The 16,088-nt window shown below is 45.9% G+C and overlaps 1 protein-coding gene and 1 long non-coding RNA gene across 2 annotated transcripts in view; one reads left to right on the plus strand and one right to left on the minus strand.

Annotated features, from left to right (window-relative positions):
* Positions 1 to 16,088, plus strand: part of gfra4b (GDNF family receptor alpha 4b) — a 40,492-nt gene that overhangs the window by 16,401 nt on the left and 8,003 nt on the right. The window contains exons 2-4 of the mRNA XM_077005880.1: positions 5,993 to 6,268; positions 6,477 to 6,557; positions 15,185 to 15,530. Of these exons, the coding sequence (XP_076861995.1) occupies positions 5,993 to 6,268; positions 6,477 to 6,557; positions 15,185 to 15,530 (703 nt within the window). The remainder of the gene's footprint in view (positions 1 to 5,992; positions 6,269 to 6,476; positions 6,558 to 15,184; positions 15,531 to 16,088) is intronic.
* Positions 7,749 to 10,481, minus strand: LOC143514557 (uncharacterized). The gene is made up of 2 exons (XR_013130899.1): positions 10,087 to 10,481; positions 7,749 to 9,985 (listed from the first exon to the last, which is right to left on the minus strand). It is a non-coding gene; the product is annotated as an uncharacterized LOC143514557 (long non-coding RNA).

Raw genomic sequence — 16,088 nt, forward strand, 5'->3', positions numbered from 1 at the left:
ATGCATGGCTGATATTTTAAGCTGATCAGGCATTCATTTTGAGTTGCAGTGCAGTCTCAGATCCAATCTAAACTTTCTGTGATATTTCCTGTCGCTTACTTTCACCTGCACCACAAAACCAGGCAGTGCAGTAAGGTAATACGTGCAGGTGGAGCTAACCCCCTACTGCCCTGCCCTGAGACCCAGGCCGAACGAACGTGGATGGGCCCGTAAGGAGCCACACGGCGCTTCTTATGGGGAATCACATACCCGCATGCCCTCACGAGAGATTACGGGCCCGTCCCACTCCAGTGACGGCAAACAGCAATCCGTCAGGATTAAACAGTAATCTGCAAGGTGGACTGCAGGGATTGGGTGGAACCGTGGTGTTTCGCCGGGAACGCCTGTGTCCATTAAGCTGTGCTTCAGGGGGTTTAAGAGTGTGTTACGTGTGTGTGTTATGATGATGCCTGCCGGGTGCAGGGGCTGGTTCTCTTACGCACCAGAATTCATGGCCGCCGTGGGATGTTGGTGTCTGGTTTCCTCGCACGCCTCCTCTCAGGTTGGCTGAATGGGCTGATCGTGAAACGGTCTCCAGTGTAAATAACGCTCCTACACCAAGGCTTCGCGCTGCATAAACCACATCATCATCCTCTCCATTTCGCATTCAGCTGACGTATTCGCCATTCGCCAAGCACTGTTGTCATCGACTAAGCATCTTCTGTTTGTTTTTTATTAATTTTTTTATTTCTCTGCATGCTTTTTGAATCCCAACAGGTTATTAACGCGCAGGGCATTCTGGGAACAGCTGATGAACATGGATGTGCACATTCCTTTTGTGGAATGGAAGGTTTCCAGAATGGCATCCCATCACAAGCAGCTGAAAGCACAGGCTGATTAGTCTGATGATAAGTCCAAGTACACACTGAGTGGGCAGGAAAAATAGGATTTTGAGTTAAACTTTCTCACTGTGTTGAGGAGGAGATAAAATACCTTATTTTTTATCCCTAAACCTGCAGTGCAGAGGAACAGAGGGACATATTTCCCCAGAAACTTAACTTTTGGAAATTGCTTCTCTATCAAAACATGTTAGGAGGAAAACTGCCTATGCTTAGGGCTATATCTGTAGTATTAGAAAATGTTGCATGTCTCACATTCAGTTTGGGTAAACTGAGATTACAGCATTCTGGAAACAAAGTGAAATGTGTTGCTGTGTCAAATTTCTAAGAGCAATCTATTTTCCTTTGAAGTTAGTGAGTAGTTTTTGTGCCAGAATAACTAATTGTATTTAGGCTGTCTGTGTGTGGCTGTCTTATACACTCTTTTTTACACTCTTTTTAACACTCTCCAACTTCTGATTGAGTTTTGAGGGTTTTTTTTTACAACTTTTAACCATCACCTCTGAGGACTTCTCATAATGAAGTGATTAAATGAGGCACATGTATCTAATTGGTACAATGACTGAATGAACATAACTTCCAGCATATCGGTATCACACAGAGACAGGGCATCTGCTTGTGGTCATGGAGCTAAAAACAAGGGTGACATCTGCACTGAGCTGCTGCGTGCCATCAGTGCATGTGGAAGCCATTACCAGTCATCCCTGTTTACCAGGTAGCCCCTTGTCCAGATGCTACAAGAGCAAAGGACGAGTCCTCCACTAGTGAGACCAGGAGCTGCCTGGGTCTGTCAAAGCTCAGACATTTTTGTAATTTCTCAGGTTGCTCTCTACTGCTAACAGAGTTTCTAAAATATCTAAAGCAATTAATTCCCTTATTAATATCACTATTTGTCTAATTTCTCCATTAAAGGCAATCTGGTCTACTGAGGGAAATATTTTAATGTATTAAAACAGTCTTGTGCAATGGGTTTGTTTTTTTTTAAATGCCTTTTTACAATTCCCTCAGTATATCTATGTTCCTGGACCAATGATCTCTCCATATTCCACTGACTTCAGAGACAACGTTTTCAGCTTCAAACTACTTGGCTACTTTTACAACAAAGTTTTAACTTTGCTACATTTTTGAGTAACTTCATCAAAGCAGGCCTGCTATTGAACTTTGACCCAAAAAGGATACACACCACTGTGGTAAGACAGACTCGCTCCTCTGGCCTGGGCTCAGACATACGTGGAGCTGTGCTTCACACAGCCATAAAGCAGGTGGCTTTAAATCAGGCCCTGGCTAAAGAGGGGAAAAAAAGAAACATGAGAGAAGCTACAGTCTGAACACAGTAAATCTGTCTCTGAACACGAGGCAGCATGGCTGTGTCTCCCTCTCAGAGAGCTGTGAATGGAGGTATAAAGGCATCTTGTTGGTGTTGTCCTACCAGACTTCATTAACTTTCATTTTCAGTCTCATCCTTCCTAAAGTGGGCCATTAAGTCAGTGCATCTGGGTAACTGATCAGCTAATCTGTATTTGATTTATGTGCTAGGATAAGTGAGGACTTAGCACGGGCTTAGAAGGAATTGATTACTGACATGGCTAATTGGCTAAACCCACTGGTACTCCGAGACAGGCTTATTGGAAATGTCAAATCAAGCGCTTCATTTGCATTCATGATGTACAGCGTCTACTCAAGCTTCTGCCAAGGCGGTGTAAACGGACGCTGGTTGTGGCAGGGATGGGCCGGGGTCTCAGTCCGCCTCCCTACTCTCTGGAATCACCATCTGCCCACGCGAGAGGGTTTGTTTGATCACAAGTAGCACCGCATTTACCTCCGCTCGTCCAGATGTTTCACATGAACAGTTGTTTATGTGCCCCACCCATCACCACCACCACCACCACCTTTCTCGGAAGGTTACGTGAAATAGCAGATAGACCCAGTAGAATAGATTTGTGCTGATTTGTAGTCAATAATCCTTGGGATTAAAGTACCCTTGTAGACTATAAAATTGTGCAGTTTGTGCAATCACAGTTTGGTAGTTTTGGGATCAATACAGTTCTAGCAGAGCAATCACCTTCCATGATAAGCTGTAGAAGCTTGGTGTGTGAGAGTTTGTGTGTGTGTGTGTGTATGTGTGTGAGAGAGAGAGAGAGAGAGTGTGTGTATGTGTATGTGTGTGTCTGCGTGTATCTATGACTGTTTAAAAACAATAAAGCCTAAAAGACTTTTCTGCAGAGGCTTGGCTCCCGAGAATTATGCTACAACAGCATATGCAAATGTAAATAGGTCTCGCGTGGAAGACTTGAGCTTGGCATGGCGATGTGGGCATATGGGAAAACAGACTGCAGCAGAATGTTATGGCGCACCGACTGGCTTATTCAGCGAGGGGTATATCTCTGGTGGTGCGACACATCGCAGATTATCAAAGGATACAGAGTGCAGGCTCCTGAAGTAACGGGCCACTGCCTACTGTTGAATGTGAAAGTCTCCACTCGAGTACACTTGAACACGTCACCCCCCCTGTTGTAATGAATTCTAAAGATATTAGATATGACATGCTGCATGATGCTTGGTCTCACAGTGTATCGCTGACCCGTCAGCGGGGTGTGGAAGCCCCAAACAACTTCCTCCTCTTCTTTATTTAATGAATTCTTCTGAAGACTTCTATACATTTGAACAAAGTGGTGCCCTGAGGGACGCTTCATGAGAACGTTCCAACCAGAGTGTGAGCGTTCAGCGCTAACTCCAGCTGATCAATTAACTCTGTTCACCTGTATGAAGTTGGCAGGTGCAGCAGAGAAACGAGAGTGCACAGAGGAGAAGCTTTTTTTAACCTAACGAGGAGAGTATCACATTAATCGGTGAGCAGATTCACAGTCATTAACGCTCTAATTATCATCCTCCAACATTAAAGAAGGCAAACCTAAAGCCCCACTGTGACATGCTCGACAAACAAACTTTTCCTGTTTCCCCTTTGAAATCCTGTTACTTGTTTTCACTGGAACAATTCTTTTGCCAATTTTCATAAGGGTCCAATAAACACAGACTGCATTATTTTTTTACACGCATATACAAATATCGTTATAACAGCTCCACCCCTTCATTGATTGGGCTCTTGTTAATAAGACAATATAAGGAAATGGTTTGATCTAAATAATGCATGACGTGGGTATGCACGGTGGGACCTGAACGTTGCTAAGCCAGCTTTGTATCAAGCACACTTATCCTTCCCATAATCCTCTCCAGCTGCACACGCTCAACCTGCGCCAGCAAGATACAAAAAAAAATCGTTTTGTCTCCCGTCATCTTCGCTTACTCTGGTGTGTGTTTTCATGGCAGCCAACTCACTCTGCCACCATGGAAACACATGCGTATGGCTCCCTGGCAGAGGTTCGGAGACATCGCTTGAATATGTGCGGTTGTGCCATTCCGCATATGTGTCTGAAAATATTGAGCTATCAACTCCAACAAAGCCAGTGGATAAAACACCCTGCCAGACTCTCACAAGGATATTTCTCAAAATCTGAGGTTTTCTTTTTCAATTTTTTCTTCTTTTCTCTTAAATAATTTTGTAGCGACAATCCTGTGTTAGGTTTGAGTTACAAAACTACTCCACGTGTCATTCTGCAGTTAGTTTGTCTGTGTTTCTATTTTGAAGTATAAAAAGTGATACAAAACTAACCTGTGCTCTCTTATTCAGCACAATTTGTCCTTATCTAATTTGTGATTTCAAGATGTATATGAACAGAAAGTACACAGATTATTATGCAGATGTGTCTGAAAATATGAGGTGGCATGGGAGACTCACAGGGACATTCCTGAAAAGTGGATCTTTCTTTTCTTTTCTTTTTTAATTGATGTGTGGTAATATAGCTTCCTAGATCATGTGTTCAAAACATGCAAAGATTTCTTCAATGCAGTGAGAAAATGTTGTGGTTTGAATCTTGCTTTAAAGTTATTTTTTTTAAAGAAGCAATTGTTGGGCATGTTGCCGTGGATTCCAGTAACATGCATGAAAGGCTCTCTGAGTGAAGACCAGCTCAAAACTCCAGCACTGGCAGCTCAGCGTGTGGTGAAATCTGTGAGCTTCACAGATCGTTTGGTTGGCAACAAAAGGATTTATTAAATCATTTGATGACTTACCTAAAACATGTCATATCTATGAACCATGTAGTCGGTAAGCATATAATACACTACGTAAATGAACATCTACAAAAGAACCTTGCGTACAGTATCTTTGCCTTTCGTCCTTTGATGTGAGGAGGCTAATTATTCGATTTTGAAAAGTTTTCTTAATTATGAAAAAAGGAAAGAGCAGTATACCCCACTGATGCAAATGGCAGAAATATTATCAATAATTCTAATACCTCATGAATGAAGAAACTACTCATCCTTCTGGTGCAGTAGTAATTGGCTCCTGCTGGATTCTAATCAATGGCGGGACTTTTGGTCAAAGCATTCTTTGAACCGTCATGAACGCAAAGACACATGCAACATGAGAGACGTCTCTGTGGCAGTCTTACAGGCTTACTGATGTAATCTTGACGTTCCCTTCCTTCACTCAAGACCCTGGAAACGACTCCACGGAGCTTACCTTTGAGGTACCCTTGAGGTGTTTGAGGCAGTCATGGCCTGGCGGTTAGGGAACTGGACTTGTGACCGGAGGGTCGTGGGTTCGATTCCCAGACAGGCCATGACTGAGGTGCCCTTGAGCAAGGCACCTAACCCCAACTGCTCCCCGGGCGCCGGGCTAGGGCTGCCCACCGCTCTGGGCACGTGTGATCCACAGCCCCTAGTAATCACTAGTGTGTGTGTGTGTTCTGACTGCACAGATGGGTTAAAAGCGGAGGACAAATTTCGATTGGGGTGTAAAAATCACAATTGACAAAATATGGCACATTTCACATTTCATTTCACCTAAAGCTTGTGTGTGTGTGTGTGTGTGTGTGTGTGTGTGTGTGTGTGTGTGTGTGTGTGTGTGTGTGTGTGTGTGTGTGTGTGTGTGTGTGTGTGTGTGTGTGTGTGTGTGTGTGTGTGTGTGTGTGTGTGTGTGTGTGTGTGTGTGTGTGTGTGTGTGTGTGTGTGTGTGTGTGTGTGTGTGTGTGTGTGTGTGTGTGTGTGGACAGCCCTGCAGGTGTTGCTGTGTGCAGGGAGAGACTGCCTGCTGGCGGGGGACACGTGCTCCAGCGATGAGAACTGCAGCCCGCGGCTTCGTACCCTGCGCCAGTGCGTGGCGGGCGATGGCAGCGTGAGGCTGGGCCCCGGGGCCCGCAGTCAGTGCTCCAGCGCCGTGTCCGCCCTGCTCTCCAGTCCCCTGCACGGCTGCCAGTGCCGGCGCGGCATGAGGAGGGAGAAGAACTGTCTCAGCATATACTGGAGCCTCCACCAGTCTGGCGTGCACGGTGAGGGCGCGCTCACTACCCACATTTCTCCCACCCGTGGCAGAATTAACCCACTTCTCTTTAACGGGACTCTTTAAAGCTAAGACAAGTAAAACCTCCATAAGGGAACAAAACCCCTTACTAATGTTGAACCTATTTGACTTTTACTAAGGGGTTTTCTGTTGTCTGAGCACAGAAGAATGGTCTTGTCTCTGTCCTGCCTCTGTAGGGCTCAGTCTGGTGGAAAGCTACCCGTACGAGGCTGTGGAGAAAGGCTACGACTACGTCCGTCTAGCTTCCATCACTGCAGGTAAACACACAGGCAGTTCTCTAATAATATTCAGCTTTAACCTGCTGTGTACCTTGGGTAATGAAATCATTTGTGAATGTACACTAGACCGAACAGGTGTTCATGTGATGGCCGCAAAGACAAACCAAACACGACCACATTCATTTATTTATTTAATGCCCTCTGTTTATTTAAATAGTCTCACATGGACATTTCCAAGTTCTTTATCTTTGCAAATTTATGTTGCCTAATTTCGTTCACTATTTATATTGTTTCAGAATCATCGATCATGAAAAGAAAATGAGGTATTGACCTTGTTCTGATGGAGTGACTATGAGTAGTGGTTCTACATTTCAGATAATGAAGTAAAAATAGAGCGGAAGCTTGACAAATGATGGTTTCATTTGTAAGAGCACCCATGCTTCTGTAGCTAATAATATCCATGCCAAGTGGGCAGGAGATGTGTTAGGCATTTCAGACAGCTAGTCTGTCTAAAGCTACTTCACAGAAGACCAAATAAGTAGTATAGTATTGTCACAGCACGAGTATACCTTTAAGAGCCTATGTGCTCATCCCAGACTGCATCATATACTTCAGATATTCCAGATACTCCAAATAATCCAGATACTCCAAATAATCCAGATAGTCCAGGTACTCCAGATAGTCCAGATACTCCAGTTAATATAGATAATCTGGATACTCCAGATAGTCCAGATACTCTGGATAATCTAGATAATCCAGATACTCTGGATACTCCAAATAGTCCAGATACTCCAGTTAATACAGGTAATCTGGATACTTCAGACACTCCAGATACTCCAGTTAATTCAAATAATTAAAAAACTGCCAGTGGCCATGCCTGCCATCCTCTTGCTTTGAAAAGTCCCTGAGCAGGTGAGAGATGGTTGGTTTGGATTACTCAGGTGTCGTTAAGGCTGAGAGAAACATTGGCCAGTCACATCTTCCAAACTTTCAATCAATTGTCATTTACATAATGTACAGTATAACAGCAATGGAAGATTTTCACTTAAGATGCATTTGACAAGAGGAGCTGGAAGCTACCCAATACACATATCAAATATTGTACTCCGTATCTGAGAGTCGGGAAACCCTATGGAAGAAAAATAGTTCCATCGGATTTTGAATTCGTATTTGAAGCACTGAATTTGTTTGCCCTTGAATTTGAAGCTCTGAATTTTTTTTGCACTGAAATTATGCATCTGAATTTTGTTGCCTTTGAATTTAATGCTTATTAAAATACAATGAAAAAAAATTCGAGCGTTAAAAAATTCAAAAGATTTTTTTTCAAGTTGCTCGAATTCGATTGGTCAAATTTGGCTCACAAAATACGCGTGCAAAATTTCGCGTGCTAAAATACGAGTTCAAAGATATTCAGAGTAAACATCCGGGACACAAAGGATGAGCAATCGATTCAAGACTCCAATCGAACCAAATCCAACCAATCACGCTCCACTGGTCACGGCGCTGTTTGAAGCCACAGGCGGAGAGAGAAAGTGAGTTATGTCGGCGCACGGGATCGGCTCCTCTTCGGTGAGTGTATTTACTCCTTTATTTGTCTATTGTGGTGTTTTTAAGATTCAGTAAGATACAGTAAACGACGTGTTGCACATCAGAGGTTTGCGCTGGACTGATCTTTTTTTAACTCGCTCTGAACTCGCTATGTAGTCAACGTAGCTGCGTATGTGTGTGTCCGTCAGTCCACACTGTGCTTTATGATATTATATTTATCATAAAATCATTACATTCGTTTATTACTTCCTTACCAGTCGAGTAGTTTACAGCTGTTTTCAACTGTCTCCGTGGGGTAATGGTTAGTGACGAGAGCTTCGGACAAAACGGGCCTGACGAGCGATTTGTTTTTTAAAATTATTATTATATGTATAAAATCTTTCTCTCTGAGTTTACTTTTGGATAAGGAATTTATTTTTTCATTTTCTCTTCTGTTTATTACTCTAAACAGGTAGTTGGACGTGTCACAAGACAGATCAAGCAGTTAATGCCCGGTTCACACTACACGATTTTAGGCTGGTTTTTCAGTCGCCGACTGATCGGCGACAGAAACTGTGGTCGGAGGCAAATCGGCGATCACTCGTGTGAACTGCTGAAAGACGCTCGCCGAGCCGTCGCCGACTCGTCGCAGACGACCGGCAGATATCTAGCATGTTTAATATCTAGCATGTTTAATATCTAGCAGTCGGCGACTGAGAGTCGGCAGCAGCGTCTAGCTACAGCCAATGGGAACGCGGAGAGAGAACCGCGGCACCGCTGAATATATCTCTGAAGAATGTAAAAAACTTTCAAGAATGCTTTCAAAACAGTAACCCAGTAAACACACAAAATCCTCACCTTTCTTACAACTTTACTACAACACTGTGTTTAAGTTATTGTGACAGCACTGGAGAAATAGTGCGATTGATTATATCTATGTTCACTGCAACGGAGAGATGAAATAATTCTGGCAACTTGGGACTATGGAGTGTTTAAACGGTAAAAAAATAACGAAAATGTGGAGTACATGTACAATGTTTTTTCCTTCTATTTGGTGTTGCTGGTTCTGGCGAGAGTTTCGTTTTCGTGTTCTCGTGTTTTTGGACGGCAGCCAGATGAGGCGATTCCCCAGTTCCCCAGTCGTGTAATTCGTGAGCCCGCGTCGCCGATCAGTCATGTAGTGTGAAAGCCACAACAACTGAAAGACTCGCGATTACAGCACGACCAGTCGTGTAGTGCGAACGGCACAAAAACCTGGCGACTGAAAAGTCGTGTAGTGTGAACCGGGCATTAGACGAGGGATTAAAGAATCCCCAATGTGGACAGTGCTCACTCGACGACCTGACAGTGGCCTTGCTTTTTCCAAAAGAGGCAGAAGGGAATTTGACTAACTCATTTTTGAAAACTTCAACTCTTAATAAAATGAAAGTGAGTCAAGCATGAGTTTTAATTAGTTTTATTTTCTGTGGTGTATAATTTTTACCTTTATGTCAAACATCAGAATAACAAAATTGGGCAATCAAACAACTTTTGATTGTATCCATTTACTGCAATGTCTCCTACTCTGTAAATAATTAAAAAAATTAATGAAGCTGCATCTCAGTTTTTTATTGTTTTTTTTTATTACTCAAACTAAAACTGATGACAAAATTTGCCATTAATTTTTCATTCATATGGTCTTAACTTTGTAAAGATGTTATTTTATTCCAATTCTCAGACCAGTTGTTTCAAATAGACAGGAAATTCTCACAAAACTGGACAGCAGAAATGTAAAGATCACAGCCAGAGGACTGGGATGCAGCTCCTGGGTTAACTGCATCTCTCAAAGCTGTCATCTGTTCATCTGTCAGTGGGCATTCTGTGTGTGGGACAATGATATTTGAGTGGTCATCAATGGGAAGTCCAGTGTTGTCCCACTCAATATTGGGAATCTCCATTCCCTACAAATAAGTTGTATACACTTATGTGGATAAAATAGCCACTTCCAAACTTTATACATAAACCATACTATTTGTTAAAATCATATTACACTTGCATGTACCTCTGTGCTATCTGCTGCAGGAATTGGGTGATGTGAATGACCCAGCACCCACAGTTGATTAGGGGTCATGTGGCTCTCTGTTCTTATTGGATGATTGTCCCAACCACTACAAAAAGTATCTAGGTCTTCCTGCAGGCGTGGTAGGAACACATAGTGGCAACAGAAGATGTGTGTGATGTTGGAAATGCTGAGCCCTCTCCTTCAAGGTAATGGAGAACATCATAGTAGATGCTTGTTACAGCTACCCATAGATCTCACCACAACCTTTCAATCCTGGAATATGATCAAACTGAAATACCTTGTATTAAAAAAACAAAACAACTTGCACTCAAGTTCTGAAACTTCCACTTCAAAAAAGGCGTCGCCCCCTCAATTTAAATAATAAGACCCATTTATTTTACTATTGCTACCGCCCCCTTGCCCGCTTAACAATCGTCACACGCCGCCACCCCCACTGTATATGTCCTGGCGCCGGTCCAGTATATATATAAATGAATAAAAAATATTAATTATAACAAATCGGTCGTCAGTCGCGGGTATCGAACCCAGGCCCGTTTTGTCCGAAGCTCTCGTCACTAACCATTACCCCACGGAGAGTTAAAAACAGTTGTAAACTACTCGACTGGTAAGGAAATAATAAACGAATGTAATGATTTTATGATAAATATAATATAAAGCACAGTGTGGACTGACGGACACACACATACGCAGCTACGTTGACTACATAGCGAGTTCAGAGCGAGTTAAAAAAAGATCAGTCCAGCGCAAACCTCTGATGTGCAACACGTCGTTTACTGTATCTTACTGAATCTTAAAAACACCACAATAGACAAATAAAGGAGTAAATACACTCACCGAAGAGGAGCCGATCCCGTGCGCCGACATAACTCACTTTCTCTCTCCGCCTGTGGCTTCAAACAGCGCCGTGACCAGTGGAGCGTGATTGGTTGGATTTGGTTCGATTGGAGTCTTGAATCGATTGCTCATCCTTTGTGTCCCGGATGTTTACTCTGAATATCTTTGAACTCGTATTTTAGCACGCGAAATTTTGCACGCGTATTTTGTGAGCCAAATTTGACCAATCGAATTCGAGCAACTTGAAAAAAAATCTTTTGAATTTTTTAACGCTCGAATTTTTTTTCATTGTATTTTAATAAGCATTAAATTCAAAGGCAACAAAATTCAGATGCATAATTTCAGTGCAAAAAAAATTCAGAGCTTCAAATTCAAGGGCAAACAAATTCAGTGCTTCAAATACGAATTCAAAATCCGATGGAACTATTTTTCTTCCATAATACCCTGCCTGATTTAAAATCACTCATCATTAGTGTCTGAGATGTTGTTATACAAGTTGACCATACCTTAATTAATTTGTCAAGTTGCTATGAACAGAGTCCAGTGGGGGGAGGTTGGGTTAATGACACACACTTACAATTATCTGTTGAGAGTTATAATCATTTTTTAGCTAACAGTAATTAACAGCCCAATTGTTCTGTGACTAAAGAAGAAGTATTTATAGACGCACGGAAGGCTTGTCTCACTTCTCACTACTGTTCCATTTCCCCTTTGATCTGCACTTCTGTGAGTACACTAAAGTATCTGCATACTACCATAAAGTGGGAGATCATGTTCCTGACCCAGACCACAGACCTCTTCACGTTCCTGACCCAGACCACAGACCTCTTCGCATTCCTGACCCAGACCACAGACCTCTTCACGTTCCTGACCCAGACCACAGACCTCTTCACGTTCCTGACCCAGACCACAGACCTCTTCACGTTCCTGACTCAGACCACAGACCTCTTCACTTTCCTGACTCAGACCACAGACCTCTTCACGTTCCTGACCCAGACCACAGACCTCTTCACGTTCCTGACTCAGACCACAGACCTCTTCACTTTCCTGACTCAGACCACAGACCTCTTCACGTTCCTGACCCAGACCACAGACCTCTTCACGTTCCTGACCCAGACCACTGACCTCTTCACGTTCCTGACCCAGACCACAGACCTCTTCACGTTCCTGACTCAGACCACAGACCTCTTCACGTTCCTGACCCAGACCACAGACCTCTTCACGTTCCTGACCCAGACCACAGACCTCTTCACGTTCCTGACCCAGACCACAGACCTCTTCGCATTCCTGACCCAGACCACAGACCTCTTCACGTTTCTGACTCAGACCACACTCTTTATTGTCTGGGTTACTGTCAAGAACATGCATGGAAATCAACGTCATCCCTAAAGACGTTTCTCAGGTTACCTTTCTTGGCTGGGAATTCTGAAACATGGTTTTTCAAAAGCTGTGCACGCATTCACGTGCCTTGACTCATTTTCATGGTAATGAGAAGACAACAGTAGGTGGTGGGGAAACTGTAAATGTAGAAACATCATTACATTTCCTGAAAATGATATGCAACAATGCACCCTACAGTCATTTAAGTGAAGTGCTTATATGCACCCTAAATTAACTAATCCACCCTACAGCCATTTAAGTGAAGTGCTTATATGCACCCTAAATGAACTAATCCACCCTACAGCCATTTAAATGAAGTGCTTATGTGCACCCTAAATGAACTAATTCACCCTACAGCCATTTAAATGAAGTGCTTATGTGCACCCTAAATGCAGCGATGTACCCTACAGCCATTTAAGTGGAGCGTTTACATGCACTATATGCACACAGGAATGCACCCTAGAGTAGTTTCAGACCATTTGCCAGCTGTTCAAATCAGACTGCTCAAATCATACTGTTCAAATCAGACTGCTCAAATCTGACTGTTCAAATCAGATTGCTCAAATCAGACTGTTCAAATCATACTGTTCAAATCGGACTGCTCAAAACCAATCATTTAAGCAGCCCAGTGAAACTGCTGTTGTTTCCAGTTAAGGCCACGATCATGGCTGTGTTTGCCTGTGTAGCATAACTGCACCCTGGTAACTGCTGTCACAAACTGACCAGCACTGGCTGGGTAGAAAAACGCCTGGAGAACTGGGCAAACAAAATGTGATGCAGCCATAGACAAAATGACCCAACACAACAGATGTAGGTGGTGAGGACGGGCAGTGTAGGTACTAGGTAGGTGTTCCTAAAAAAGTGGGTGCAGTGTAATGAACAACATGGAGCTTGTGTGTTTTAATGGCCTGCCAGTGAGAAGGACATGATTTGACTCTGGGCCATTTGAGCAGGTCTGGATTCTCGTCCTCCGTGCCCGAACGTGTCTGGCTTTGCTGCCCGTGTGCTGTGGGTTCACCGGCTCCAGACACCATGGCTGTTCCACCTCCTCCTGCAGATACCGCAGGAATATAAAAGCACCTATATATCTCCCAGCACTGTTAGCTGCACTTGTGTCTGTGGGACTGGGTATCTCGTAACATTTCACTTAAGAGAAAAATTTAACGCTGGCCACTGCTGAGTAGGAAGATAAGGCCAGTCATCACAAATGTGTATTAGTTTTCTCTTTTTTATTTCCTTTCATCATGTTATCTCTTTAAGCCATCCCCTAGCTTCCATTCGGCCCCCGTATGAAAGCTTCACTCGGATTCGCGCTGTGCTTCAGGGATCCTGTTTTTCCACAGCTCTGCGAGCACCAACAAAGCTGCTCCCTCAATTCATGCAGATAGGCTCGGCCCGCGTTTTTGGCCCAAAACATCTATTTGGCGGCTGAGGGGAGGCGTGTATGAAAGAGGGCGTAATGAAAGAGCGAGAGAGACAGGAGACGAGGTGATTGATGGGAAGATTAGTTTAATTTCCCCTTTGCTTTTACCATCACTTCACTTTTGTTTGTGTTGTTTTTGTTGTGGCAAGCTGCAAAAATAAATAAATCTTGTGTGCACTGTAATGTCCAATGGAATAACTGTAACAACAAAGTTTTCAGGTAATTGAACCCCATGCCCCTCCCCATCGTAAACAAGCTCTCACCCCCTCTCCTGCCCCTCTCACCCCTCTCACCCCCTCTCCTGCCACTCTCACCCCCTCTCCTCCTCTCCTGCCACTCTCACCCCCTCTCCTGCCCCTCTCACCCCTCTCCTGTCCCTCTCACCCCTCTCCTGCCCCTCTCACCCCCTCTCCTGTCCCCCTCACCCCCTCTCTCCCCCTCTCCTGTCCCTCTCACCCTCTCTCCTGCCCCTCTCTCCCCCTCTCCTGTCCCTCTCACCCCTCTCCTGCCCCTCTCACCCCCTCTCCTGTCCCTCTCACCCCCTCTCTCCCCCTCTCCTGTCCCTGTTACCCCCTCTCCTGCCCCTCTCACCCCTCTCACCCCCTCTCCTGCCACTCTCACCCCCTCTCCTCCTCTCCTGCCACTCTCACCCCCTCTCCTGCCCCTCTCACCCCTCTCCTGTCCCTCTCACCCCTCTCCTGCCCCTCTCACCCCCTCTCCTGTCCCCCTCACCCCCTCTCTCCCCCTCTCCTGTCCCTCTCACCCCTCTCCTGCCCCTCTCACCCCCTCTCCTGTCCCTCTCACCCCCTCTCTCCCCCTCTCCTGCCCCTCTCTCTCCCTTCCCTGTCCCTCTCACCCCCTTTTCTGCCCCTCTCACCCCTCTCCTGTCCCTTTGTCCCCCTCTCCTGCCCCTCTCCTGCCCCTCTCACCCCCTCTCCTGCCCCCCTCACCCCCTCTCCTGCCCCCCTCACCCCCTCTCCTGCCCCTCTCACCCCCTCTCCTGCCCCCCTCACCCCCTCTCCTGCCCCCCTCACCCCCTCTCCTGCCCCTCTCACCCCCTCTCCTGCCCCCCTCACCCCCTCTCCTGCCCCTCTCACCCCTCTCCTGCCCCCTCACCCCCCTCTCCTGCCCCCCTCTCCCCCTCTCCTGTCCCTCTCACCCCCTCTCCTCCTCTCCTGCCCCTCTCACCCCCTCTCCTGCCCCCCTCACCCCCTCTCCCCCTCTCCTGCCCCTCTCACCCCCTCTCCTGCCCCTCTCACCCCCTCTCCTGCCCCCCTCACCCCCCTCTCCCCCTCTCCTGCCCCTCTCACCCCCTCTCCTGCCCCTCTCACCCCCTCTCCTGCCCCTCTCACCCCTCTCCTGCCCCTCTCACCCCCTCTCCTGCCCCTCTCACCCCTCTCCTGCCCCTCTCACCCCCTCCCCTGTCCTTGCTCCTGGCAGACTCAGAGCGCGGCGTGTCGGCGGTGAACCGTTGCCTGGACGCGGCCAAGGCGTGCAACGTGGACGACGCGTGTCAGCGCCTGCGCACCGAGTACGTGTCGGCGTGCATCAAGCCGTCCGGCCGCGGCGGCCCCTGCAACCGCTCGCGCTGCAACAAGGCCCTCCGCCGCTTCTTCGACCGCGTGCCGGCCGAGCACACGCACGAGCTGCTCTTCTGCCCCTGCGGCGACGTGGCCTGCTCCGAGAGGCGCCGGCAGACCATCGTGCCCAGCTGCTCGTACGAGACCCCCGACAAGCCCAGCTGCCTCACACAGATGAGGATGTGCAGGGCCGACTACGTGTGCAGGTGAGCGCCCGCGACCCCGAGCCCCGCCCACACGCCTCAACCATGTGGCATGTGGGCGGAGAGAGGAGGACTCTGACACTCCGTGAACTGCTGAATGTATAAGTAGGACTCTCATTTCCAAGAGAGGAGGTCTGACTTTTAGCTCCTTGGAGACGGTAAGCTAAAAGTAAAACTTTTAAGAGTTTTTGGCTAGAAGTAACTTGAAGAGATGATTATTTTTTCTTGTTCTTGTCTTTCCCATATCTCCTCTGCTTGCTTTAATAAACTGAAGTGCAGGGGAGAAACAAACAAACAAATAAACAAACCTCTGGGCTTCTGGGAAGGTTCCTAAGTTCAGGCATTTGATTGGTTTGTGCAATAGCTAAAGTCAAACAAATATTATTTACTACTTAAAGAGCAAACAAGGTCAGATGGAGTGTTGGTTGTGAGCTTTAGTTATGATCGTCAGCACCTACGGCCCTTCAGGTCATGTTAATGGTTGTGCTTCCTGAGGAAAGAAGTGTCCCTGTGACACATGGCACAAGGTTGATCTCCACCACTGGAAATAACCTCTTTGGT

Source organism: Brachyhypopomus gauderio, chromosome 5 (genome assembly GCF_052324685.1).
Source record: "Brachyhypopomus gauderio isolate BG-103 chromosome 5, BGAUD_0.2, whole genome shotgun sequence".
In the NCBI taxonomy this organism is placed as follows: domain Eukaryota; kingdom Metazoa; phylum Chordata; class Actinopteri; order Gymnotiformes; family Hypopomidae; genus Brachyhypopomus; species Brachyhypopomus gauderio.